This window comes from Chlamydotis macqueenii, chromosome 4 (assembly GCF_036417535.1).
Source record: "Chlamydotis macqueenii isolate bChlMac1 chromosome 4, bChlMac1.mat, whole genome shotgun sequence".
NCBI classification, from domain to species: Eukaryota; Metazoa; Chordata; class Aves; order Otidiformes; family Otididae; genus Chlamydotis; species Chlamydotis macqueenii.
The window spans coordinates 3,998,637-4,023,751 of NC_141559.1; the positions used below are offsets into that span (position 1 = coordinate 3,998,637).

Sequence of the window (25,115 nt, forward strand, 5' to 3'; positions counted from 1 at the left end):
CCCCAAATCCTTAGATTTGGCTCCATAAAGTTGTGACAGGATTTACCTACTCTGTCAGGTCTTTAAAGCCTTGTTGCTGCGGAGCAATGAAGCATGGTGCAGCAGAGCCCGCTTGTTGGGCAGCACCCTGCTCGTCTGTCACAGTCGTTCTTGCTCCCTGGTCAACTTGCACGCAGCTGTGATGTGGTGTGTGCTGGCAGAGTTAGTTGTCCAAGCTAAGTCGTTCAGTGCTTTGCTTGTAGAGGAATACCTCATGTGCCCTGGTGCTTCCAGGGAAAAAAGGAATTGAGCGCACTAGAGAGATTGTATGGAGTAACTTAGAAATTTGGAAGCAGACAATTCCAGCAAGCACATGGGTGAATGCCAGTGGTTCTCCAGTCTCTGCCAGTGGTCTTGAGAGCAGCAGGCTGCTGCAGGAGAAATAACATTGGATTAACTCAGGGTGATGTTCAGAAGTCTCGCACTTGGTTCCTAAAGCCTGACCCTTGTGCAGAGCAGCGCTGGGCTCTAGGCAGGATGATTCTGAGATAAGCAGAAATGTGTTAAATGTGAGGATCCTTCACGCATCAAAGAAGAAGCAGGCAGCAACTCAGGGAAACATTTTTAGCTACCAGCTTTCCCCAAGCAGGCTTTGCAGTATCTCTGTCACTTGGGAAGGCAATTCCCTTGTTTTAGGTACTTGGGCAAATGCCAGGTTGCTTGGTCTCATGGCTCCGAGGCAGCTGGGTACTATTCCAGACCTGTTACCTGGCTCGGGCGCTTAATGTTGGGTGCTTTTTCTGTAGCTGAAGAAGTGGCACCGTTGCCTCAGCACCAAGCTGGGGAGCCGGATGTGAACCCAGCAGCCTTGCCCTGCCTGCTCCCAGCTCTTCAGCCTCCTGCTTTTAATTAAACTGTCGACACTGCGGGCAGAGCAGGACCGAGATACCAGAAGCCAAAGGTCCGGCTCGCGAAGGCGTTTGGGAGCCTTGGTATGCGGATGGGAAGCCTTTGACAGCGTGTAGGGCAGGGTCAGTGCCAGCCTCCCGCTAATTGTGGTTTGTTTGTTCTCTGCTCATCCAGCTCTGGCGGGGCTGAAAACACCATGGCAGTCTGGCATTGTCTCAGCATGTTGGTTTTAATAACAAAGTGTGTCCTGGCACCTGAGGAGCACCTTAGATGGTAGCTACCCCTTTGCAAGCCCTCAGAGGGTCTCGCTCTCTTTGCAAAAGTTCGGCTGCACCGCTTAGTTACGAGTGTCTTCTGTTGCTTTGGGAATCATTGCAGAAGGTGACGAAGGAGCCTTGCTGTAGTTGATCTGTGGTGCCTGGTGTGTCTTTGCACCTTATGCTTCCAGGTGCGGTCACACAGTAGAGCAGTGCTTGCATCTGAGCAGTTGCCTTCTGCAGAGGTATTTTGGAGGCGTTAGAGCCCAGGAACGTTTTCTGCTTCATCGCCGGAGCTACTGGATGGAGGAGGCGTGGCCTTCAGAGATGCGGGTGAAACTCCTGTCTCGCGTTGGTTTGTGAAGGTTGGGCTGTTCCATCAGATATGGAAACCTGCTGAGCAGAAACTGCTTCAAGACCCACAGGGGCTGGCAGGGTGTTATTCCCTCAGAGGGGGAACTCGGCAATTTTGTAGCTCAGCCTGTAGTTGTCACCTGTAGGGAAAGGGCCAGCACAGAGTGCTGCCTACCTTACCCTTGGGGCTGCTGGAGCTCTGTGGGGCCTGTGCCAGTGCTGCGAGCTCGCTGCCGAAGCACTGGGGTCCTCTGCGTTGCCTGTATGGGGGTCAGTGACCAGCTGAAGTGCAAGGTCACTGTTCTCTGGGTAAAGACCCCGTGTTCCCGTAAAGCATGTAATCTTTTCAGTAAGTTTTGGCTGTAATGCACAGCATCTTCTCTTTCTTTTGCAAGAGAGCTGAGCCCACAGTTGGTGTGCTCTGCAAGGAGCACCCTTCCTCACAGCTGCAGGGTACCCGGGGCTGACAGACCCTTTCAGAAGCCTTGGATAACTTGTTCGCTGTCCTCGTGGAGCTTATCCCTTTGCCTGCCATGAAAGCATCTCACCTCTCATTTCCAGGTCAAGCGTTGCTCCTACTATGTGTGTAAATGACTGATAACTGCCTCTCGTGTTACAAATGTCGGTCTTGCTAGTGGACATGGTGAGATGCAATGTGAACCTCCGATGTTGCAGAGCTTTGACGTGTACCATGAGGTACCTAAACAGACAGCTCTTCCAGGAACCGTGTTGGGGCGGAGAGCTTTTGAAAGAATGGCTATCGGAAAGCTGTTTCTGAGCTGTTGGTGGAGGCGAACCACGCACAAAAGACCCCCTTACTAATTGTCGTAGATGTGAGGGGAAAAAAAAATCCAATGTCGAGGAAGTAAGTTTTCTTCGTTTTACAGCTGCAAGTCTCCATACTTTGATCAGGTCAAAAGATATAAAGCTGTATGTTATATTTTATAACAGATTTTAAGAGATCATCTCTCTGGTGTCCAGAGCTCAGAGTCACCAAATGAGAACTGCGCATCCTAATTTACATCGCCCCTGAGGCCTGGCCGAAGGCTGTCTGACCCCCTCTTAATGGAAAATGGCTAATCGCTGGTGGAGCCCATGGGATTGCAGGCCCTGACGATGAACCTGCTGCCGAGTTAGGAGGTGCATTGTTGTATCAGAGGGATCCTGGAATAGTCATGGGAAACCAGGCAGAGCATAGCCGTGTCTCTTAGGCAGTTATTCATCATTAAGTGAATTAATTGGATTAAGTGTGTATGGTAGTGTTAATACACGGCTGCTTTCCCCTCTGACTTTATAAATCAGTTTGCTCTTGCGTGCTGTTAAATATGTGACTGCCAAGTCTTCCATCGGCTCACTGCATGGGTGATGCGGGATGTATTTTGGAGCGTGTGACGGGGGCCGGTTCCCCTTGCTGACCTGAGGGGAAACTCAAGGAAAAGGCGGCAGAAGGCAGAGCCGTTTCCTTTCCTGTGAGCGTACCCTGGGACTGATTTCTGAGAACAGGCTGGCTGACCACGGGACCCGTAGTACTGGAAAACCTTTGTCTTCTGTCGGGTTAGTGTGCGGTATGCTTCCTGAGGTTACAGGGGATTTTGAAACTTTTTTGATGATGGGGGTTTTTTTTTTGTTTGTTTGTTTTCCTGATTGGAATAAACTTGGTATGGGCTGGAGCATTGAGCCCTCTAAAGCTGACAGTAGGTTTTGGATCAAGGTCTCAGAATTACTTATAAGAAACAAAAGGATTTTACAGTTATAGGATGCGTTTAATTAGTGCCTGGAGTTTAGCCACGGATGTGAGTTGGTTTATAGAAATACTGTTAGTATTTTCCTTCAGGAGTTTTGGTTTTCTACCTGTAGTTGTTCAACATAACACTTAGTGTTAATAAAATTTAGCAACAGTAAAAAGAAAAATATTTTTCTTTCGCTTATTTCCTTATGTTGTGTTTATATACACTCTTCTCATTGAGCTTTTTTGTTTTGTGGTATATGAGGTGCTTTTTCTAGAGCAAAAGTGGAAATTGTTGGCCAAGAAAAGCTAAGCTTATGACGAATACTAGTTGGCTGAATGTTCAGGGGCTGGTAGCATCTGAACCTACTTGTGTGAAGGGGAAGTGTGGGACCTTGATGTTTTGTTTACTTAGTTTTGTTCATTTCATGTTGGATAGTACTGAAAAGATTTCCCCCTTCCCAGCCTCAGGAATTTAATGTGGCGCTTGGTGTTCTCATGGCTGTTGATGCATCACTGGTGTTTGTGGGAGGCTGAATGTGGGATTAGTCTCGTCTCCTAAAGAGTGAGCTTCCTCCCCTGAAACCTCAATATGCTTCTCAGAAAATTGCTGGGGGTATTCACTAAACAGTGCTGAGCCTGGGATATGTGCAAGCAGGTTGCAGGCTGTAAAATACAAAACTGCCTGGAGCAGACGCAACCCTAATGATGGCTGGTGTCTTCCAGGTTTGGCGTGGCAATGCTATGGTGCTGCTGGTGAAACACCTTTATTGGGAGAGAAATGGGGTACGGAAACAGCGCCTGTGTCAGCTTTGTCCCTCTGGCACAACCAGCCTGGTAGCACTGAGCTGGCTGGGTTTGCAGAGGATGGGGAAGGAAGAGAAGGCCAACTGCAGAGGCTGGCGCTTTACTAGGAGAGATTCCTGACGTGAAGGGGATCATGGACAGGTTTTGCCACGTGTAGCGACTCAGGCCAGTCCTGCATCTGGCAGAGCTCGGGAGCCTGGTGCATCCGGTGAGCTGTGGTGTGGCCTCATTGACTTTATAAGATGTTCCCAGTGGCACCAGTGAAACTAATTATTTTATTCCCCAGGAATTTCTGCCTCAGTAATAGAGGTGTCTGGAAAATAGGTCCCTGCAGAAGAAACTTGTTGGACAAGCCTAACGTTAGGTGTCACTGCCTGTAACTGGGGGAAGGATCCCTCCCTGCTGGGTCGCATTCCCAGGCTTGTCTCCTGCAAGAAAACCTCATCCTTGTTTCAGGGCGATGGTGGCTGCCGGAGCCGCAGTCATGGAGGTCTGCTGTACTACGGGGGCTGGGGGTGACAGGGAGCAAAAGTGGTGTTGATTCTAATTTGGTGCTAGCTGGGACTGCCCTGGCTGAGTCCGGCAGGAGGTGTGATGTCAAGTCTCTCACTTCCCTTTTGGAGACATCTGCTTGGTGGAACATCTCTCTGACTTTGTAGTGAACCCTTCCAGCTCAGGCAAAATGTAGCGAACCCTTCCAGCTCAGGCAAAAAAAGAATAGTCATGAGAGCTGTGTTTCCTTGCTGGTCTGTGTTCAGCGGAGGCTGAGGATGTGCTTTGGAGAGGACGGAGATGTTCAGCTTTAGAAGGGAATTTGACTGTGCTGTGTAAGAGGCTTTGGTGGCCTCTGATGTGGTGGGGACTTGCGGTTGAGTAAACTCTTTCACTTTCTGTTACTTGCAGTTAGTCATGAGCAGCTAGCATGCAGGGAAAGCCTTTCCCTTTTCGGTGTGGGGAGGAGTAGCTTGACATGAACTCCAGGGCAGAAAATAGGGACAGGGCAGAGTGGGACTCTTCATGTTTGTGGGAGTTGGTTAAGATATTTGGAATAAAAGGCTTACTGTCTCTGCCACAACCCAAAAGATGGAGCAGTAAAACTCACTTTCTGATTCCTTGTGACTAGAGAGTTAATCCTTGGCGCTAGGAAGGTTTGTTTAACCACCTCTTATGCATTGATGGAGTTCAGACATTCCTGAGTGTATATTGGGCAATTGCCGGTGTCCCGTCCGAGGATTCTTTATGACTTGGAGCATCACCAGGATTGTAGTGGTCAACAAATGCCGTTGTGGTCCTGCCCCTTTGCGAGTGATGGATGTGGAGGAGGCTGTGGGAACATTCCTGTGTGCTGCATGGAGAAAAATGTTTTGTCTTGCACTGCCTATTGGGTTCAGAAATGTGAAGTGTCTGTAGCAGTCTATTAGCGCAGGGAAACACAAGGAGGGTAAAAAGCCTGGTGTGGAGTGGTCTTCCAGTCTCATCTCCTGCTAACGATACCAGTGTTATGACTGTGCTGCAGACCTTGATCCGATGTACTTTTCTCGGGAAGAACTCAGGCCAATTAATATCTTTGCCAAGGCAGAACACAGTCTTTCAAGGCAACCACAGAAGTTTGGAATTAATGAGGTGGAGGGAAGGAAGTACTTTAGCTAAAATGGAGAATTGCTCCTTGAAGCTGTATCCTACTTAGGAATTTTTTTTGTGTAGGCTTTCCCTGTTAAAAGCAGGAAAATGAAGACCTGCTGAAGGCAAGCAGGGGACATTGCTGTGGAGTCAGGTGAGAGCTTGAAGTCTAGAGACTAATGCTTCAGAACTGTCAGCTAAATAATTCAATAAACCCTGACCTTTTCCTCTGCACGCAGATTCAGTTCAACTTAATTCCACTTTGGCTCCTGCTGAAGACTGAAAATTGCATGCTAAGGCAAAGAACGTTATTTGTAACCCTCTGTATTCTTTGATCGCTGACCTTTTTGTATTAATGATGAATGACTTCAGCGGTGCCCTGGAAGAGCTTCATGTACAGTAAGGGGCTGTGCACGTTCCTTTTTCCTTTGCTGAGCAGATGCGAGGGCTATGACATAACTCTCGGAAAATTAGACTGTATGGTGAACACACTAAAATCTGTTTTTCCTGCTTTGTTGTTGTGGTCTGCGTTACTTTGTCAGAACTGCACTCGAGTGTACGCATGAATAGTGAGAGTGAAAACACTGGGCTTGTCTTGAAATGGTTTCTCTGGCCTTTTATTAAATATCCTTGGTGTCGTGTGTGAATTAAGAGCAGCGAGTCTGAGCCAGCTCTTTCAATCCAGTTGATACTGGATCAACACTTCCTTTGTGGTGCTGGGCAAACGGTTTCCCTGAGGAATACAGTGTGTGTCTAGCACTTGTTGGGACCCTAAAAGTCCTGGTAGGGATTTTCCAACAAGTGCATTTACCTACTTCTCTTAGTCCTCCAGTTACGCCCAGCCCAAGACAAGTTGCCAGTGCACTGACTGTGTGAAATCACATAGCTGAAGGGTGGTACCTGGGCATTGAAGAAACCGTGTATTGTATGCGTATCAGCGTTGTCTTAGGATTTTGATATGAGGATGATTACTGTGATAAATCTGGACATGATCTGAAGCTGTGTGTCTCGATATACGCAGCTCTGCATGCTCTACTTGGAAAACGGCTCTGTGCAGATAACTAGCACATCCGTGCGCAGGGCAGCACCATGCCGTGGTGTCCCCCGCCTGCCTCCGAGCCAGCCAACAGGACATAGCATCAATGCAGATGCTGGTAGGAAGTCCCAAGGCTAATTAATTATCCAGAGCACGACACGGGGCACCTTTCAGTCTGGAGCTTGCTGAATAGGAGCTGACAAAACGCGCCCTTGATATGCGGCGACGGTTTTTCAGGAAAGAAAACACGGTGTTAAGGAACTGCGGGCCAGCCCAGCTCGTCTGTGCCTGCAGCACCTCGCAGAGAAAGCTGCTGCTTTGTGTGTCTGGAGTGGCCCTTAATTTGATTCAGGTATTGGAACAGTGCTGCCTTGTTAGGGTTTTATAAGCAAGCCCTATGGGCTGCTTTCCTTTCTAAAAATCTGTTTTGCTCCGGTTGTGTTCGCACCCCTAACTGGCCTGGAGCTGGTGGGGGCCTGGGGAAGGTTTGAGGAAAACTTGGCAGTGGGATCAGATGCTCTGTTCCCAAGTTTTTGTTAATTCTGCTTTCTTGTGCCCGGGATCGGTGTTCCAAGAGCTCCCTGCAGACGGCCTCTGCGTTAGTGTAACTGGGAGCCTCGCCGAGTTCGTGTTTCACACTTTGCTCTGCGTCGAGTCCCGGATTGTGCGGTGCCTCCAGCTAAAGGCTTTTACTAAAATATAAATCCACTTATTTAATGGCCTGTGATGCAGCTGTTTTGGGGCTATTTTAAGTGCATGACAGTGGAATACAGAAGGAAATGGCTGTTGTTGGCTTTTTTCCTGTCTGCTGTCGTGCTGGACTACATCTGTATCTGTGGTAGTGTGGGACTGGGTAGCCAGAAGGGCTGGAAAAGGGTGGGGGGGGGGGAAGGAAAAAAAAAAAAGGCCTAATTCTAATATCTGTATAGCAACATGCCTTCCTGCCATGTCCGGATTAGCTTCTGCCCTACTCATCTGAATAGTTTTCAACACTTAAAATTGCTGATTCTCAAGTTGAGAAAAACTCGACTTTTTCCAGTATTTGAAGTGTAAACTGGTGTAGCATCACCGACTGCCTGGCATGCTGTATCACTGTGCAGCACCTGGTGCTCTGCCGGGCCGCGGTCCCCACTGAAAACATCTCGTTCAGGGGTGATGGGAAGGATCCCCCAACTTGGAGCTGCGCCTGGCTGAGAGAGGACGGCTGGGGATGCTACAAGGGATACGTCGGGCTTTCCCTGCGCGTGGCACTTCCGAAGACAAAAGGCAGGGAAACTGCAATGAGTTGTGGAACGGTTTTTGAAATGGGAGGAGTGGAGCAACTTGGGGAGCCTGGCACTGAATAGTGACTCCCATTTTATTTCATCGGCTCAAGGAAGCAGTCAGAAAGGCGGTTGGTTGCACATCATCCTGCTGTCAGGAGAGATTGGCCAGAGGAGCAGAGAGCATCTGGTTCTCATTGGGCTCTGCCTTTGGATGGCCTTCATTCTCGTTTGTCACATTACGTCTCTCTTCCCCCTCCCTTCCTCCTTCCTCCTTTTTTTTTCCCCTCAGTGAGTTTACAAGCCTTGCTGGAATGCACATATGGTCCTAATCATCCCTAAAGTCCAGCTTTTTTTTTTTTTTTTCTGGTTAGGAGTTTGTGACATCAGGGACTGTTAGAGGCATTAGTTACTTTTATTCCAAACAGAAAGGTCCGTGGTTTTTGGAAACCTATGGAGGAAAATGAGTTTTATGTCGATTCTTGGCATAAATGGAGCTGTGAGTGCTCTGAGCTTGCGCTGACCTTTAGCCAAACATTTTGCCTGGAAGACAAATGTTCATTCCCACTCTCTGCAGCCACTCCTGAATTGTCAGATTTTGCTGACTTCCCTCTTCCCAGAAGAATGCGCCCGTATCCTTTTTCTCCATCCTCCTGCTGAGTTGCCGCGACGCGCCAATGTAAGCAGTTCCCCTCGCCTCCCCGCCAGCGTGCCTCGGAGGCGCGGGAGCAGCGGCCGCTCTGCGGGCCGCGGGGAGCGTGTCCTTGCCGCGTGGCAGGGGCTGCTGCTCGCAATTGCCAGCAGCTGGCAACCAGGATATTTAGTGCTCCATGTCAGGGAGGTGGGCCTTGTGCTTCTTGCCCCACGCTGCATCCGTGCCGGGGGAGCTGGGATTGGGGCAGGGCGTTTACTCAGGTGGATTTTCCTCTGGCAAACATGGCTGGCGTGGGCTCCAGCTGGGCATGGGCCGGCTTGCGATGCCCACTCACTGTCCGCGGTGGCATCCTGCGAATCGTTTTGGGAGCCAGCCTCAGAGGGAGAACGTTTTCTTCCCCATCGCTTCTGCGTGTTACTGCTTGCGCTAATGTAAACGTGTCCAGCATCACCCAGTCTCTGAGGGGGTCTCAGACCCCTTGGTTTGTCTGGCTGGTAGGCTCCTTTGGCTGGTGATGCCCCAGATGCAATCTCACCTACCCGTAGAACAATACTCTGTGCAAAGAGGAGCAGCGCGAGACCCACGCCTACCCATTCACCTCTGCTGCTGCAGGGTGTGTTGTTGGCCAGATTGCTCCCAGCCTTCCTCCCACAAAATAACCTTTTCTGCTATCCCAATTCTGCAGGATTAAAGGGAAAAAACAGCACATTCAAGGCGAGATTTTTGTGTTGTGACCTCCATGGTTACCAAGAGAGGGAGCTAGCTGTGGAAGAAGGCTTAGATGCTATTTCTTGTTACTGGGAGTAGGGAGACTTGGCTCCTTGCTGTTGTGTTAGACGTTGCTGGAGGGCTGGGGACGCAGGAGTAAGGTGCTCGGTGGGTTGTGGGAGGTATTAGCCATCCAGCTTGCCTGCCTCTCTGAGGAATCTCCATGGCTTGCTTCGTGTAGTAATCTACAGATTGAGGATATATCTTCCAAAGGGGTTTGCTCTTCCTGTTGAGAGAGAAGAAGGGGGAGAAAAAAAGAAAGGACAAAAAAAAAAAGACTTCCTAGACTTCAGTAGCTTGCAGAGACATCTGCCCCAGTCTGCAGCCAGCCAGCAGCAGAGGCATGGGGACAGGAACTCCCCTCTTCTGCTGGTGACACTGATGGTTGTCCTGGCCTAACACAACAGCGGAGAAGTCTTTCCTTTCTTGATGAACTGATGGATAACTACAGGCTCTTTTTTTGTGGCCTGACTGCACAAGCTATGGCAAGGGGAGGAATTGTTGTTTGTGGTTGGTTGGTTTGTTTGTTTGTTTTTTTTCTTATATTCTCCTCATACAATTATACTTGAGTTCCCTTGTCCAAGAATTAAGGGTTTAACCGTCACTTAAGCCTATATAAGGAAAGGGATGTTGTGGGTGCAGTTTCAAGGGACTTAAGACAGCGAGCTTGGCTCTGGCACGGGCGCTGGGAGTACTTTGTGCCCTGCCGGCAGGGACCCCGGCTCTCGGGTTTGACGTGGGGAGGGGGTACGATAGATCCGTCTCTTGCCAACTGCTCTTTGCTTCTGTGCTCGCTGCTCTTTCTTGAGCCCCCTTTTTGTCTGAGCAGACAGAAGTTTTGCTGAGGTCCCTGGCTTTGGATGCAGCATCTAAGATTACTTCAGAAACGCGGGAACGTGCACCTCGTAATGGGGCAAAAATGTAGCTGGCCCGAGCTGCTGACAACAGTAAAAGCTTTTAGAATTTCTTAAAGGTGCCTCCGAAGTCGTGTGGCCTCAAAAAACCAAACACTTGCTTCATATTTGTGGTTGAGCTCAATATTTTGCATACCAGCGTTTTTCCCCTCTTGAATTTGAGGCTCATTTTTGTTTTCTTTAACTCTTGGGAGGCCGTGTGAAGCTGACCCCAGCTGCCAGGAGCAGTGGGACTGGAGGGGCTGGAGGGGAATGTTTTGCTGGCAGCCTTACAGGGAAGGGGCTCAGCCAGGAGCTCGGTGGGCTTGAGGGAACAGCTGAAGTCCTGAGCGAGGAGAGCAGACCTGGGCAATGAACGGAGATGTTCTCGTGGGCCGTCTCTCCTCAGCCTTCTGGGAGTGATACTTCTTAATTTTTATTTTTTTTTTTTTTCCCTACCCAGGAGAAAAGCCATTTTGCTTTACCTCAGATCCGCTTCCAGCACTTTCTGAGGTGTAAGGACATGGCTCTACTTTGTGCTGCCTCTGTGATATATTTCTGATCATGGGGCCCACCCTGATACCCACCTCCCCACCTGCGTGCAGGCACGCTGTTACTGACTGCAGTGAGGAAAATCAGTTTGCTCTCACTCCTGCTAGCTCTGCCAAGCCACCGTGGCTTAGGAGGAATGAGCTGTGCCTCCTTGCACGTGCCTCATCAGCCTAATAGTTTCATAAAGCTTCACTGAATTACATCCAGGCGAACCCCCTCTGTTTGCCACAGAGCATCCATTACAGCGTTGCTTGACCCCTAAAACCTTTGCTGCCAAGAGCTACGTATGGAGAAAACCAGATGCAAAGTAGACTTGACAGGGCTCTGAGATTGCAAACCCTTTTGTCTTCTGCAGGGCATTTTATTTTTGCCTTAAAATTAAGAGCCCTAGGACGTGGGGTCCTGGCAATTAATCTCCTTACGGTGATGGTGCGTAGTAGATGCTGTGCCTCTGGAGGCCTGTCTCTGCTTTGCTTACCCCTTCCCTTACCCTGCTGGAGTTAAAACCAGCGGCTGCGATAACAGCCTCTGAAAGACTGATGTTGATCCAAGAAATATCAACTGTGGGATGCCTTGTAGGTCACTCTGCAAAGAAAAATAAAGCGATTAGCATCTTTCCCCATAAAGAAGCATTTATTTGTTCTCGTTACTCTGCAGCTTTTGTAGGCTTTAGCATACAGCTCTGGAGGTTTAGGCTCGCTTTCCGCTCATGCGGTGTATGAAGAGGGAGGGAAGACTTGCCCTGTAATGTGGGGTTCAGTAAAGGAGACATGAGTGTCTTAAGGAAGGGTTTAAAAATAAAGACTGCTCTTGAGATGGTGTAAGCTCTCTGACATCTGAGACTCTCCAGACACCCAAGCCCAGCAGCGTATCTGGTGCAGATTGGCTGTGATCTCTGTGGAAGGCTGTGGAGCTGCAGTTTTCCCCATGCTGATCTTGTCCACAGCTCCTGAAGCTGCGAGCAAGGAGAGGTGCTTGGCAAACAGTTATTCTTTTAGCCAGCGCTTCCAGATACAGCGACGTGTCTGTTTGTTGGTAAGAGATCTCTTAGGACTGTGTAACTGTGAGTGACAGCTGAGGAGCTGATTCAGCCCAGCAGTGGCTTTAGGTGCAGTGTTGGGGAAGGAGAGGAGTTGTGCTGAGCTCCCGTCATGTTCTGAGGGAAAATGAGGAATTCTCTTGAGAAGCTCAGTGAGGCAGAGTGATGAGATGCCTTTCTGCTCGGGGTGAAGGGCCTGGCAGCGCTGCTGCCTTCCTCTGGAAGAAGAGCCCCATGGCAGGAGGAATAAATCAGTGCTTGTAGCATTGTTCCCTTGGCTTGTTGGGTGGATACAGGGGCTCTGGGCTTGTTTCTGGGAGGCAGGAGTCTTTGCCTGTCAGCCTTTGAGCACTGTTCAGCTAGAGGCACCTGGTTCACAGTGGGGTGACTCACTTGAGATCAAATCTCAGCCCACTGACTCCTCTCAGGAGCTGGTCACAGCGATTCACGGCCGGAGCGGTGTGGCCATCTGCCATAGCATCCCGTTGTTTTTAACACACTTCTGTTTTGCCAGACTGAACGCGTGAATCACTTGCCTGTTCTCCTCATTATACACTGAGCAGTCATGCTTGTTGCTCTTCAGCAGAGGCTTCCTTTCCATGTTGGTAAAACCTGAGCCCGTGGGCTGCTCCTGGGTTTGCCGTGGTTTCAGTCCTTGTCCCCTCCCCGAGCAGCTCGGGTGCTGGTGGCAGGCAGCACTGTTGAGCTAACAAAGCCAGGACTGCGCACTCCAGTGAAATCTGGCTAATTGTGGTTTTGCTGGTTGGCATCCTTGGCTAAAGGGGCTGCAGAGAGTCATGAGGGGTCCTGCAGCTTCCAGCGTGCTGGTCCAACCTCTGCTGTGGAGAGGGCGGGGAGGAAGGAGGGAAGTTTGTTCTCCTTGTGTCACCTTCCTGCTCCCACGAGCAGGAGCAAGTGATCCCCTTGAAGATGGTGAAAGCAGGAGTGGGGGCCTGGTTGCAGTGGTAAGAGGTTATGCAGTGTGCACCCCCAATTAATCTTCCTTTTCAGATGGGAGCAGGCTGTGTCTCCCCTCAGAAGGTGCTGGCTCTCCCAGTCCCTCCACATGCACTAGAGCTGGCTGCTAGACACAGTGCTTGCATTTGTGTGCGGAGGGAGGTATTTAGAAACTCTAGTCCCTTTGGCTCTCCTGCCTTGTCCAGAGTGCATATCTGTGATACTTCTGCAAAAATGCAGATATTTTCTGTATCCACTGTGTTCAGTGAGATGCGTTGCAGTCTGGGGAATACTGAGGGAGGTGGACACTTGGGTTTGCGTTTCATCTCTGCTCGTGCCTTGGGCCTCCAAGCTTTAAGTGTGTGTTGGTGTTTCAGGCACATTTCAGACTACACTTCTGCCTCCTGTTATGCAGCACAGCTTGTGAAAAATAACTGGCCCGGGGAAGCATAGAGATAGTGGTTTTGTTTTTTCCACTGTTGATGTTTGCCACTTGCAGGAAAAAAGAGGAGGGAACTAAACTGAAGAAGGTATGCAGCAAAAAATAACTGACACAGATGCAAGCGATGAGTCTAACTCCTGTTCCTGCTGAGTAACTGATGATGAGGCAGCACTTGCTTTCCCAAAATATATCAGGGAAAGAGATACTGGTGATGTGCTGAGAGATGTTCAACACCCACCACTTTCTGTGAAGCCTGTGAGTCATGGGCACCTATTGCTTTCTGCGATCTGCTCCGAGCTCCCTTGGCTTAATCATAAATGCAAGCCCACTGGCGTTTTAAAAACTAGTGTTACAGATATTTCATTTAACCCATTCACGTCAGGCGTAAATCCCAGAGTCTCCTTCCATTGCCTGGGGCCTTTCCAGGGAAATCATGATTGCAGATGGGTGAGGTGATGGCCCAGATGTAACTTATTTCTTCCTGCAATCGCTGGCTGGTCTGTGTTTTGAGGAGGGAAGTGAGGGTGCTCAGCAATTGTGCAGAGCGTGGGAAGTCTTCCTCTGCCTTTGGTTCTTATTTTAACAACCGCAGAGTGTCTGTTTCCATGTGTGGTCCAAAGCTCACTGATTTTGTGGAAAAGAAGCTGGTGCTTCCAGCATCTTGAAACCAGGCTGAGGCTGCCCGTGGCTGAAGTTTAGCCCAACAGTATGGCCTAGGTGGAGTGACTCTGCTGGAGATGTTTGGAGAAAGGTTAGTATTTTAAGCTAAGGACAACAGACTTCCAGAGAAAAACCTTGTGTGAAATAACACCAGAGCTGCTCTAGGGCTGCTGAGGAGGTTTTTCGTATTTTTTTTTTTTTTTTTTTGTCTGTGCTCAGGATGTTGGCATAACTGCAATTTGTTGGGGAAGAGATAACTGGGCTGGCTTCTTTTTCCAAGCCTCTCTGTGAATTACTGTACAGCTGTTGTGGAAAAGTCCTAAATGTATCATCTTCTATATAAACCCTTCTGTGAGGTCTGTGCTGCCCCGTTACCCTCCACGGAACAGCTCTGGTATGTTGGATGTTATCAGCTCAGGCCCCGCGGGCAGCCCAGAGGAGGAGAGTGGGTAATGAGGGGCTGCTCAAGGATGCCTGGCCTGGCTTTTTTTTTTGCTTTTTTTTTTTTTTTTTTTTTTTTTCCTCCTGCTGAAGACACGGAGAGGCAGCACGGTGGGCTTTGTAGGTCACGCAGGAAATGCTGGGAACTGTGCCCTGCTTTATCATCTCGTGTCGGATGAAATTATTTGTAAACTAAGACATCTGCAGAGCAGCGCATACGTGTTCTTCCCTTCCGGTCAAGGCCTGTAAAAAGTGGAAAGAGATTTAGAGGCGGTGTTGCCGTCTAAGCTACGTCCCGCTGTGGCCGTGCCAAGGTGTTGCAGTGAAAGTTGCAATGCCATGTTTCCCTTGTGCTGCTGGGACGATAGGGCAAGTCTGAGAGAGCCGCTCCTCCGCTTCAGCTAGCTGAGCCAAGGAGAGCGCGAGCATGGCTCTCTGTTTGCCTGTATGGGTTTCCATCAGGAACAGATTTTGGAGTTGCAACCAGGACTCCGTCACAACTTGTGTCACTCATTCACATGCTGTCTGGGAGAGCTGGCCTCACTGGGTGGTCTGGGGAAGCTCCCACGCTGATGGAGGAGCCTTGAGAGGGGAGGTTGGCCGGTTTCTGCCGCGGAGCTGTACAGTGGACACAAAGGAGGCAGATGCGGCTGCTTCACCGATTAAAAAGGAACTGTTCTGCTTGCAGCTATGGTGTTTCACTGTGTCTCTTCCAGGTGTCTGCCTAAATAACCTTTGGGTAACCCGAGGGATATGTGATGCTGTGGCCTTAGAAACGGTGCTTGAGTGTTGTCAGTTTGCTACAAAATCATGGTTTATTAGTCGTGGACGTGGAAAAACAGTCTGGTGGTGTTGGCGTGCCTCGGGGTTGGGATTGTTCTAGCTCTTGAGCCCCACAGCAGAGAGCTGGATAAAAGGAGAGCGCTTTTGGGAGGTAGACCCAAGACAGAAAGGTCATCTGTCCCAAAAACTCCTGTGCTGTTACACAGTTCTGACAGAACTAGGCACAGCCTTCTTCCCTGACGAGGTTGTCACAACTCTGTTAAATAACTTTTTTTTTTTCTTGGTCTTACAGAGCGATGACCTTAGGAACTTGTCTCTCTCGGGCCATGTGGGCTTCGACAGCCTCCCTGATCAGCTGGTCAACAAGTCAACGTCGCAGGGCTTCTGCTTCAACATCCTTTGTGTGGGTAAGTCGTCCTGCGTCACTGGGCGGTCTGCTCGTGCCAGGGGTGCATGCGTATCCACAAATGAGCACCTTCTCCCTCCTGTGAAGAGCAAGATCTGAGCCCATGGGGACCTTGGTGGCAGGGAGGTGACATTTTCTTCCCAGGGCCTCTCCAGGGTAACATCTAGTATCCCTCTTTGCCTTTTCTCTACCCCATCCCCTGAGTCAAAACATGGATGTTTCTAGGTGTTAAATATAAACGCTTTTGATGGTCTTGTGGTTCTGCTTTCCTCAAGGTCTGCTTGTATGGGAACTGAGCTAACTTGGGGACTAAATGTATTTTTAAAAGAATGTTAGATCAAATTTGCATTTCTGAGTTGGGCACGGAGGCGGTTTCTCAATAAGTTTTATTCCTTCTCTTCCAGGCTTTGCCTTCCTGTCTTGTTATATTCTTAGTTTCTCCGGTTGGAAATGATGCCATTTTTGGTCTCGAAATGATGTACTTGAGAACAAAGCCTGTCACCTGCTCTCTGCTGTGTTTAATCTGGGTCTTACAAGTTGGTTTCGTGGCCTGAGTTAGTGTGTTACTTTCCCCCCAGTTGTTCAGAGGGTGAAATACGGGGAGGTAACTCCTCTTGGCTGTAGAGAGATACCTGCTGTCCCAGCACGCTGTGGGTACTCTGCACTTGGAAATCCATCGCTCAGCCCTTGGGAGGTCCGTGCCAAAACCGCTCTGATCTATTGGTGGACCTCTTCAAGATGCCTCCAAAAAATAGTGGGCTTTACTCTTCATTTAGCAGAGCAGTCTACAAACGTCATCTCTGTTCATTGTGTATTTAAGCCTGTCAGAAGGGAATATTGTCCCTTCTAATTAGTTACGTTAATTAGCTGGAAAAAACCCTCAACCCTCTGACTGTGAGTTTCTACAGCAAGTTGAGAATTTCTGTCTGGAGCACAGGGTGAGCTGTCTGGAAAGAAATCTGGCAAACGAAGTAGACTTCTCTCTGTAGCTTTGCATGTCAGAGAATGAGATAAGAGAATAGCTGCACTCCTGCACACTCAAGTTACCAACCCTCACGTGACTCTCCTAGCAGCATCAAACCGCTTAAAATTCAGCAGGGAACATCCCTGTTAGCAGGCAGCTCTTTGATTGGAATGGCATAAATTAATTGCCTTTCTCTCTTGCAGTAAATATTCCTCTCGTAGCATGACTTGATATGTCTCCATGGCAATTTGATCCAGCCCTTTTCTCCTCTGCAATGTGCTGATCAACCGTTTTTCACCCCAGATCAAAATTTCACACAAATTGCTGCAGTTGTCCAAAGAATGGGAATCTCCCCCTTTAAAAAAAAAAAATACAAACAAAACCAAAACAAGAACTAAAACTTTTGAAATTATACTTTGAGAAGGGACACAATTAACTTGGACGTTGTAACGAGGGTTTTAATTGTGATGTGCATGGATAAAAAGCAGCAAAGCCCATCTAGCACAGCATGCAGCAGCGCTGCACTCACATCAGGAGCTCGCTAAAATGTGCAGCTTTGGAGATTTACAGCCTGTGCCATCAGTTTAGGGCTGATCTTTCCATGTGGGCCTAGATTTTGAAATATGATGTCATATATACTTTCTGTCTTTGCATTGTTTCATTCATTCATTCTTTTTTGAAAGCTTGCTGTGTGTCCTGCAGCTTCCCAGTTGCTGAGTACTGTTTGTTTCTGTGGACAGAAATACCACATGGTTTTCTGAGGTCCTCAAAGAGGGGGTTTTGTGTATTTTGAGAGACCTTGTCATGCTAGGAGAGCTGCATCCAGCCTAGAGAGATGCTTGAGGACAATCCCAGATGCAGACTCCCCTCTCCCACCTGATATTTTGCATCTTTGAATTATTCACTTCTATTTAAGATTTTGGAGGGGGCAGAGAGGTTAGGATGGGACACCCTCACAAGCCTGACCTGCGAATGCTGGAGCTGTTCATGGCAGTGCAGGAGGTCTGTCCCAGATCCCAGCATCTCTTCCGCTGGAGCAGCATCAGTACGTTACCTCAGCCCACGCCTTGCTCGCAGCGTGGGTAGCAGTAGCGCTTTGAGAGTGTAATTGCTAAGTGAACACTTTTGACTTAAAAATGGGATTTAGGCTAATGCTTTCACCCATGTTACTAATTGCACTGGGGATTAGTGAACCTATAATAGCTTTAAAAGTTGGTAATTAAGCAGCGTGCTATTTCAGATGTTTTTAAAACTTATCTGTATTTCTCTATCTCAAATTTGCTTTGCTCAAGTTTCACTGTGGGCTTTTGTGCTTCTCTTGAAAAAGGAATGGAAACTGAGCTGAAAGAAAAAAAGCATGAAGAGATGTCGAATCAGATAGCTCCTCGAGAATCAAACTCAGAGTTGAGAGAATTTACGACTTGCTTCTGTAAAGAAAGTCTTATCAGAACTAGGACTTAGCCTCCACTATTAAAAAGAGAATTAATTATTTCTCAAGTAAGACCAGCTTCTTGCTGTCCTGAACACAGCTGCTGCTGCGAGGTGGGGAGGCTGGGGCGCTTCATGCCATCAAGCAGGAGGAAGCGTGCATCACCAGTCAGGTCGTACCAATGTAAAGACCACAGGACAACTGGAAGCAAATGCTTTTATGGGAGAGGAATGAGTCTCATAAGCCTCAGCCCGTCCTCTCCAATTCCTCCTTTTACCCGGGAAGTGTTAACAATAGTATTACTGAAAAAGACTGTGTGCCTCTCTGTGAAATAAGCCCTTTCTTTTCCCAAAACAAGGGAAAATCCTGCATTTCAGTGGTGTTTAGTATCTCTGGTGATGCCCCTTTTGGTGTCCTTTCCTGTTATTGTGGTACACCTCCCTGGAAAGCCCAGCCTGCAGAGACCTAAATTTCTCTTGCCATTCTTGGCAGAGCAGCCTAGCTCTTCGCTTGTGGGTGGTGACTTCCAGCTCTGAAGGCATTTAGTTTATCCTGGTGTCTGTCAGGGTATGGCTTTTGCGTAGCAAGGACTTATTTTGGACTCGCGTCCCCCCAGACATCTGGGATGTCCACAAGGTGTGCCACGGGGACCCTGACGGGGTGAACCGAGGAGTAGGTGAGTTGGAGCCCAACAGCAGAAGCCAGAGCTGCTATTACTTCCTGATGTCCGCACAATCCCTGGTTTGGTCCTGGGGGACTGATAAAGATAAGAGCTGTTTCAAAAGTTATCTGTTCCTGCAGGGATTGTTCTGCTTAGCCATGTGCACATAGCCTAATTCCACTGCTACCCAAGTGGAAGATCTCCTTAGCCTTGCAAATGTGCCTGAGAATGAGGTGAGGAAAAGGGATCGGACCGTTCTAACACTGCCTTTGTGCGCTCAGGTGAAACTGGCATCGGCAAGTCAACGTTGATGGACACTCTGTTCAATACGAAGTTTGAAAGTGAACCTGCGACGCACAACGAGCCTGGCGTGAGATTGAAAGCCAGGAGTTACGAGCTCCAGGAGAGCAATGTCCGTCTGAAGCTGACGATTGTCGACACAGTGGGATTTGGCGATCAAATTAACAAAGATGACAGGTAAACTTATTTCTCTTAGGAGGAGGAATCCTTGCGCTGATGTGCTCTGAGATCTGAAGGGCCTGATGCTGTGTGGGAAGTAGGTCCCTTGCTGTTCCTGAGGGTGTTTCTTGGTCCAGCATCACTCGCCCCATGAGACAGGTAGAAGCGGTGAGGAACAAACACATCAACTAGGCTGCAGCACTGAAACTGTGTTTCTGCCCTCCTTGTCTCTGTGCAGCTTGGTCCAAGTCTCTGAATTGAAGCATGAATATTTGAACGTGTGAGTTTACATGGCAGTTCTCTTCGATCTTTTAGGGAGCTGGAACTGAGATGATAGTTCCTGTTCACACCATCCTGTTATGTTCCAGTCGAAGTGGGTTTTACTTTAATGTTGTACCTAGGTGCTGATTTTCATGTTGCATGGGTGAAATAAAATATTCTGGGCAGCCTATGCAACCCCTTGAGTCCATCCATATGGACTTTTGCTGTGGTGTTAGAACTAGTCATTTTGTGATCGTGGCTAATACGCCAGTTAATGCAGTTTCTGTATCTTGGAGTAGTTTCTGCAAGGAAAACAGTAGGAAACGCTACAGAGCCAAAACAATGAGGGGCGATTGCTGGCTGGAGGGAGAGCTCTGCGCGTCAGACGCTGCCATATGCTCTCGGGCGAGAACAAAAGCTGCTCAGAGGAGGAGCAGGTGCTCAGAGCAGGGATGCTCCACAGCTCGTTACTGCCAGGTCACTTTGCATTTGCTTCATGCAGCAGACAAGAAGAGCCAGCAGTGTTGATGGTGAAACCCCTGCAACTCCTTTCTGGGGCAGTTGGAGAGAGGGACCGAAGGTCCTAAGGCTGCTGTTGGTGGAGGGGGGAACAAACTGAAAAGTTCCCTTTCCAGAAGCACACTCAGCCAGCCACACTGGAGCATGTTACACTGCACCAGCATTTTCTCCCTAACCACGTGATCCCCCCAAAGTACACAAATAGTGCAGTTGTCTACTGAGCTTTGCTCACAGGCTTCAATTCCTGAAAAGTTCCTTTTGTCCCCTTGTCAATCTCCCTTCCCTCTTTTAAGATCCCAAACAAGCTTTTGGACACGTTAGGGTAGGTGGTGGTTTCGTGTTTAAATTGTCTTGTATCAGATGATTCTCAGTGAGATGGGCAGAGCAGCAGCTCAGACTTTAATTGGAAAGACTGAAAGAGACATTATTTTTCAGCGTAGCAGCCTTGTGTGGTTTCCTTCCACCCTGAAGTCCAGGATTTCTGCCGCTGTATCTTGCTGATGTGTCCATCGTACTCTCCCTGTGCACCAGGCGGAGTCTCACACTTGCTAAGGAGGGACTGCAGCTTGGGTGGGGTGGGTCCCTAGAGCAGTGCTCATCCCTGTATTGTGCAGAGCACCCGCAGAGCTTTCTGAGCATGACCTGTGTTGTCCCAGCGGTGAACGCCCTGGTTTTCTCTGTGCCGTGTTTTCCCTCTTCAGCTACAAGCCTATAGTAGAATATATCGATGCGCAGTTTGAAGCCTACTTGCAAGAAGAGCTGAAGATCAAACGGTCCCTGTTCAATTACCACGACACCAGAATTCACGCCTGCCTCTATTTCATTGCGCCAACCGGACACTCGCTGAAGTCCCTAGACTTGGTCACCATGAAGAAGCTCGACAGTAAGGTACTTGCTGCTCATGTTATCAGCAATTGGCTGTTGAGAGAGAGATAGAAGCGTTTTTTTTTTTTTTCTTTAAATCCATTGATAAAAATAAGAGGTTGAAGTCAAAATCTGTGAGTTCTAGCATGCAAAGACATGGCTGCCACCTCTGTCTACTTTATCCAACAGATTAATTAGGTTTTGGTACAAAACCTGATTTGGTAAGTGTGTATGAGATGAGAAGTACATCTAAAACACTTCAGGTCATTTTACTAATCAATGCGTGCACTGACTGCACGCAGCTAGACACAAAGAGTGATTTGATCTTCTGTGGCAAATGCAGTGTTACTCTAACCATCATCTGATAAACAAGAAGAATCTGGATAAGTATGTTGCTTGGCCTGTGCTTTTTCATTTACCCCCCGACTAGCAAGAATGGGAACCGAGCTTGGCTTAAGCCATGGTATTTTACTAGATACTCACAAGAAGATTTCATCTCTTCTCTTTCAGGGAAAATAACCAAGGTAAAATTGTAAATCCTGAGTATTTAAACTGACTTATGTCTGTGCTTTTTTTTTTTAACCTCATGATTAAGCAATTTAAATCGGTCCATCTTGCACCTTTGGCGCATTGGATCCTGATTCTGCAGAAGATAAATGATGACAGTGGCTCTTTATTTCCTGGAGTGACCTATCGATTGGGTTTTATGCAGTGATGGAGAACGATCCCTGCTCTTTTCAACTTAAAATAGGGTTATGGAGATTTACCCAAAGTGAGCTAATTGGCATTCATGTTCTATCTTTTGGCAAAGGAGGATTTAATAACTCCAGGCCATCCTCCAAACGGAATTAAGCGATGTAATATAAGAGGATTTTCAAGTACTGCAGCTAAAATCCCTTCATATAGGTCAGTATCAACATCTTCCTCATGACAATTTGACCGCTGTTGCGAGGAAAAGCAAGTCCTGTACGACGAAAAGCAGAAATTGTCAATCTGGAGGGAGCAGAAAGGGCAAGCAAGCAGGATTCCTTGTCCTGATGCATTCTTGCCCTCTCCCAGCAAAGCAGACGCTTGAGTGGTGCTCACTGTGCATCGATCTGTTCAGCTTGTCGCTTGCGGTGCTCCAGCCTGCTGTGCTGTGGAGGAGAAGTGCCTATATGGTAATTTCCTTTTTTTTTCGGAACAGCTTGTAATAATCTGTGACAGCATTTCCTGTCCAGCCAATTTGGATTGAGGAGAGGAGTACGATAGGACAGGAAATAGCATGTTGCCAAATTGCATTTGACTTCTTTTTAAGGCCGTCGTCGCTGCTGCCTGAAAATCCTGTCTAAGGCAGCGGTGCTGTCAGCAGCAGCCCGGGGGAAGGTCCGCCGCTGCGGAGGGGCGGTGGCTGGCGGCACTCACAGGGCCGTTGCCGCAGGATGCGTGCTGCTCTCCATCCTCTCCCAGCGGTGCAGTCCTGTATGTGGAGGTGCTGTCTTTGTCTTGCAGGTGAACATCATCCCCATCATTGCCAAGGCTGACACCATTGCAAAGAACGAGTTGCACAAGTTCAAGAGTAAAATAATGAGCGAGCTGGTCAGCAACGGTGTCCAGATCTACCAGTTCCCGACGGATGAAGAGACAGTGGCGGAGATAAATGCCACGATGAGTGTATGTTTTTTGGGGGGTTTTGCTTGCCTTGGTTTGCGTGGGCCCATCGTGGATGGTAGGGCACATTGTGCCGTGTTTCTTTTGGCTCTAAAACTGCAATCTAAGCACAGATAGCAGGCAGGCCAGAAGGCTTTTGGAGCTAGAGGTGCTGGTCACATGTGGGCTGCTTGGCCTGATACGTTTAGTTGTGTGGCAAATGATTCTCTGAGCATTTTTTCATATCATTTCCCTGTTGTAGTCTTCCCATCTCGGGAAAGGAAGAGGATGGGAGGCAGGGCCCCGACGTGGTCAGGGCGAAGGGCTGGGATTTGGGTTTCCTGTCCCAAACGACCACTTTTTGCTTAGTGGGGGGTGATTCACTTCTGCCTTTGTTTTGCTTTCCGGTGAGAGCAGGGGGAATTGTCAGCACTGTTCCAGCTCTGGGCCAGTGGCTGTCGGTGGCGAGGGACCTCCTTCCCCGTCATCCAGTGATAGCTATGGGATTTGAGGGCATACGGGGCTGGAGTAGACTAAATGTTTTAGTGAGGTTTACAGAGGGAACAACTGTTGCCCACGGGCCTGACTTGTAGCGCAAGGGGACAGACCTGAGCTGAGGGTTTCTGGCAGCGATGTGCGTCACAGTAGGGCTGACAGATTAAGCCATTTCATTGCAACTCGAAGGCTTTTCTGAGTTTCCCTCAAAACTGCTTTGGCTGGGCAATTGTCACGTTTAGCTGGATGTCAGACCCTCCGAACATCTGCGTTGCCTCACTCTTATTCCTGTGTGCGTTGTGTCCTCAGCAGGAGGAAGCTGACACAGAGAAGGGACACGGCTCTGCTAGGGTGCAGCACATGCTGTGTGTGTTCTGCCTTCCTCTGGTGCAGCCTGGCCCTGGGAAACTCCTCTGCCAGTTAATCACATCTCCTCTGCTCCTTGGCTTCTTCCCCTCCCAGCCAGCCTGTCACCACGGCTTGGCCGACACGGCACCCGCTCCCAGAGCTTGTGCCCGGCCGTTTGGATGCTGTTAGGGCAGGGAGAACACAGTGGAGATGGGCTAGCGGCAGAGGCCAGCTCCCTTCTGGCGGCAGCCGCGCTTCTGGGAGTAGGTCCCGGATTGTCACCACCACACCCATGGAGAGACTGGGACGTAGCAGAGCTTGGTGACTCAGACGTCTTGGCCCAGGGCTGGGTCAGCTCTGCTCTTCCTCTTGCTCACAGCTTTGCTCTTTTTAAGAGGAAGCATTAGCAGTTATTTCTAGCAGCAGAAACCCCCCTGAATTTTTAGTCTACCTTCCTTGGGAGGATGTACTTTATTTTCTTTTTTTAATTGTTTGACAGCTATTTTTTTTTCTCAGTGTTCAAATTCAATTCCAGTTTGTAAGACTTCCTCTGGGCTTAAGGTAGTCATGCTTTGTAATTACATGAAAAATGTGTCTTGTATTTTTAGGATTTCAGAGTTTTGGACTTTAAGTCTGAGCAGGTTTCTCATCCAGACTGTCCTGTTGCTCTTTCTAAAACACCACATGAATTGCAAAGGCGTTTAAGCAAGTCAAATCGAGCACAGCTGCCACAGTAAACAGCGTTTTTCAGAAACAATCCCTGGCAAGGCAACAAAGGAAATCCCTAACCTTATTGTCCCTTTCCTTTTGTAGGTCCACCTTCCTTTTGCTGTAGTTGGCAGCACTGAAGAAGTGAAGATCGGCAATAAGATGGCGAAAGCCCGGCAGTACCCCTGGGGTGTCGTGCAGGGTATGTTACCGAAACCACAAATCAGACCTTGTCATCCTGTCTCATTGAGGTGAAAGGTGCATTGATCTCTGGATGGCCCTTATCAAAATCCATCTTGAGAAAGCAAGATCACCACTCTTAAGACTAGCCCTTAAAATCAGGGCTTTCCAACATAGGTTTAGATGTGGAGTGGATTTGGCGGGAGGGTGGTGGTGTCAGCCTAGCCATTGGCTTTGGGAAGAGCAGGGTAACATTACTAGGAGATGCTAAGTAACTAGCTTGGAAAACAAAAACTGAAATGTCCATTCTCTATCACTTTACGCTTTTCTGCCAGCAAAAAAAGCATGAGCAATGGGGAAGGCCTGGGCAGTTTGGACCTTGCACGCAAGCCTGAACGGGAACATGTAGCTGGGGGATTTTCTGGGAAGGTCAGTGGGTCTTCTGCCCTCTCAATTTGAAGTGGGAGCAGAACCAATTCAACACTGACTGTTTGATGTGTTTGTCCTGATTTTATAAACTGTGGACGTGCAGCTTAAGTATGCAGTCCACCATAAAGTCAGCCAGAAGCTCCTTTCTCTTGAAGAGCAGCGTGTGGTTAGGGCTGTGTTTGCAACCCAGGCTGTACCAAAGCTGCCGAAGATGGGGCTGGTCCTTGCTTTCCCAACCAGTGCTGAGGGGTACAGGGTTGAGACGGTGGTGGTCTGTGGCTTCAGCTGTGTACCCAGTTGGAGAATGGCCCAGCAAGCTGCGGGGGAATTGTGCAAAACTCATGGTTTCCCTCAATAACACAAGCTGACCCTGAAGCTGCTTCAGGCTTGCTGTCTTCAGCTGTGTACACCAGAGGATAATAGGAGTAACTCAGAATTGCGAAAGAAGTTGAGAAGTTTGGGAAGTCTTAGACTTGATATGTATCCTGCTGGGTTCTTGCTGTTTCCAGGACACTAGGACCGGGTAGTCAAAGACACTTAGCTGGGTACCAGAGAGACTGAGACAGGAGCTCAGTGGCAGATGGGCAATGCAGAGATCTTGCAAATCCAGTGAAAGACCTTGA

At 48.7% G+C, this 25,115-nt stretch overlaps 1 protein-coding gene across 4 annotated transcripts in view; it reads left to right on the forward strand.

Moving 5' to 3' along the window:
• The window catches only part of SEPTIN11 (septin 11), a 49,925-nt gene that overhangs the window by 9,474 nt on the left and 15,336 nt on the right, over positions 1-25,115 (forward strand). For all 4 annotated transcript variants that reach the window (XM_086747465.1, XM_086747464.1, XM_086747461.1 and 1 more), the window contains exons 2-6: positions 15,433-15,547; positions 18,882-19,077; positions 20,541-20,727; positions 22,195-22,356; positions 23,989-24,085. In XM_086747465.1, coding sequence (XP_086603591.1) covers positions 15,433-15,547; positions 18,882-19,077; positions 20,541-20,727; positions 22,195-22,356; positions 23,989-24,085 — 757 coding nt within the window. The remainder of the gene's footprint in view (positions 1-15,432; positions 15,548-18,881; positions 19,078-20,540; positions 20,728-22,194; positions 22,357-23,988; positions 24,086-25,115) is intronic.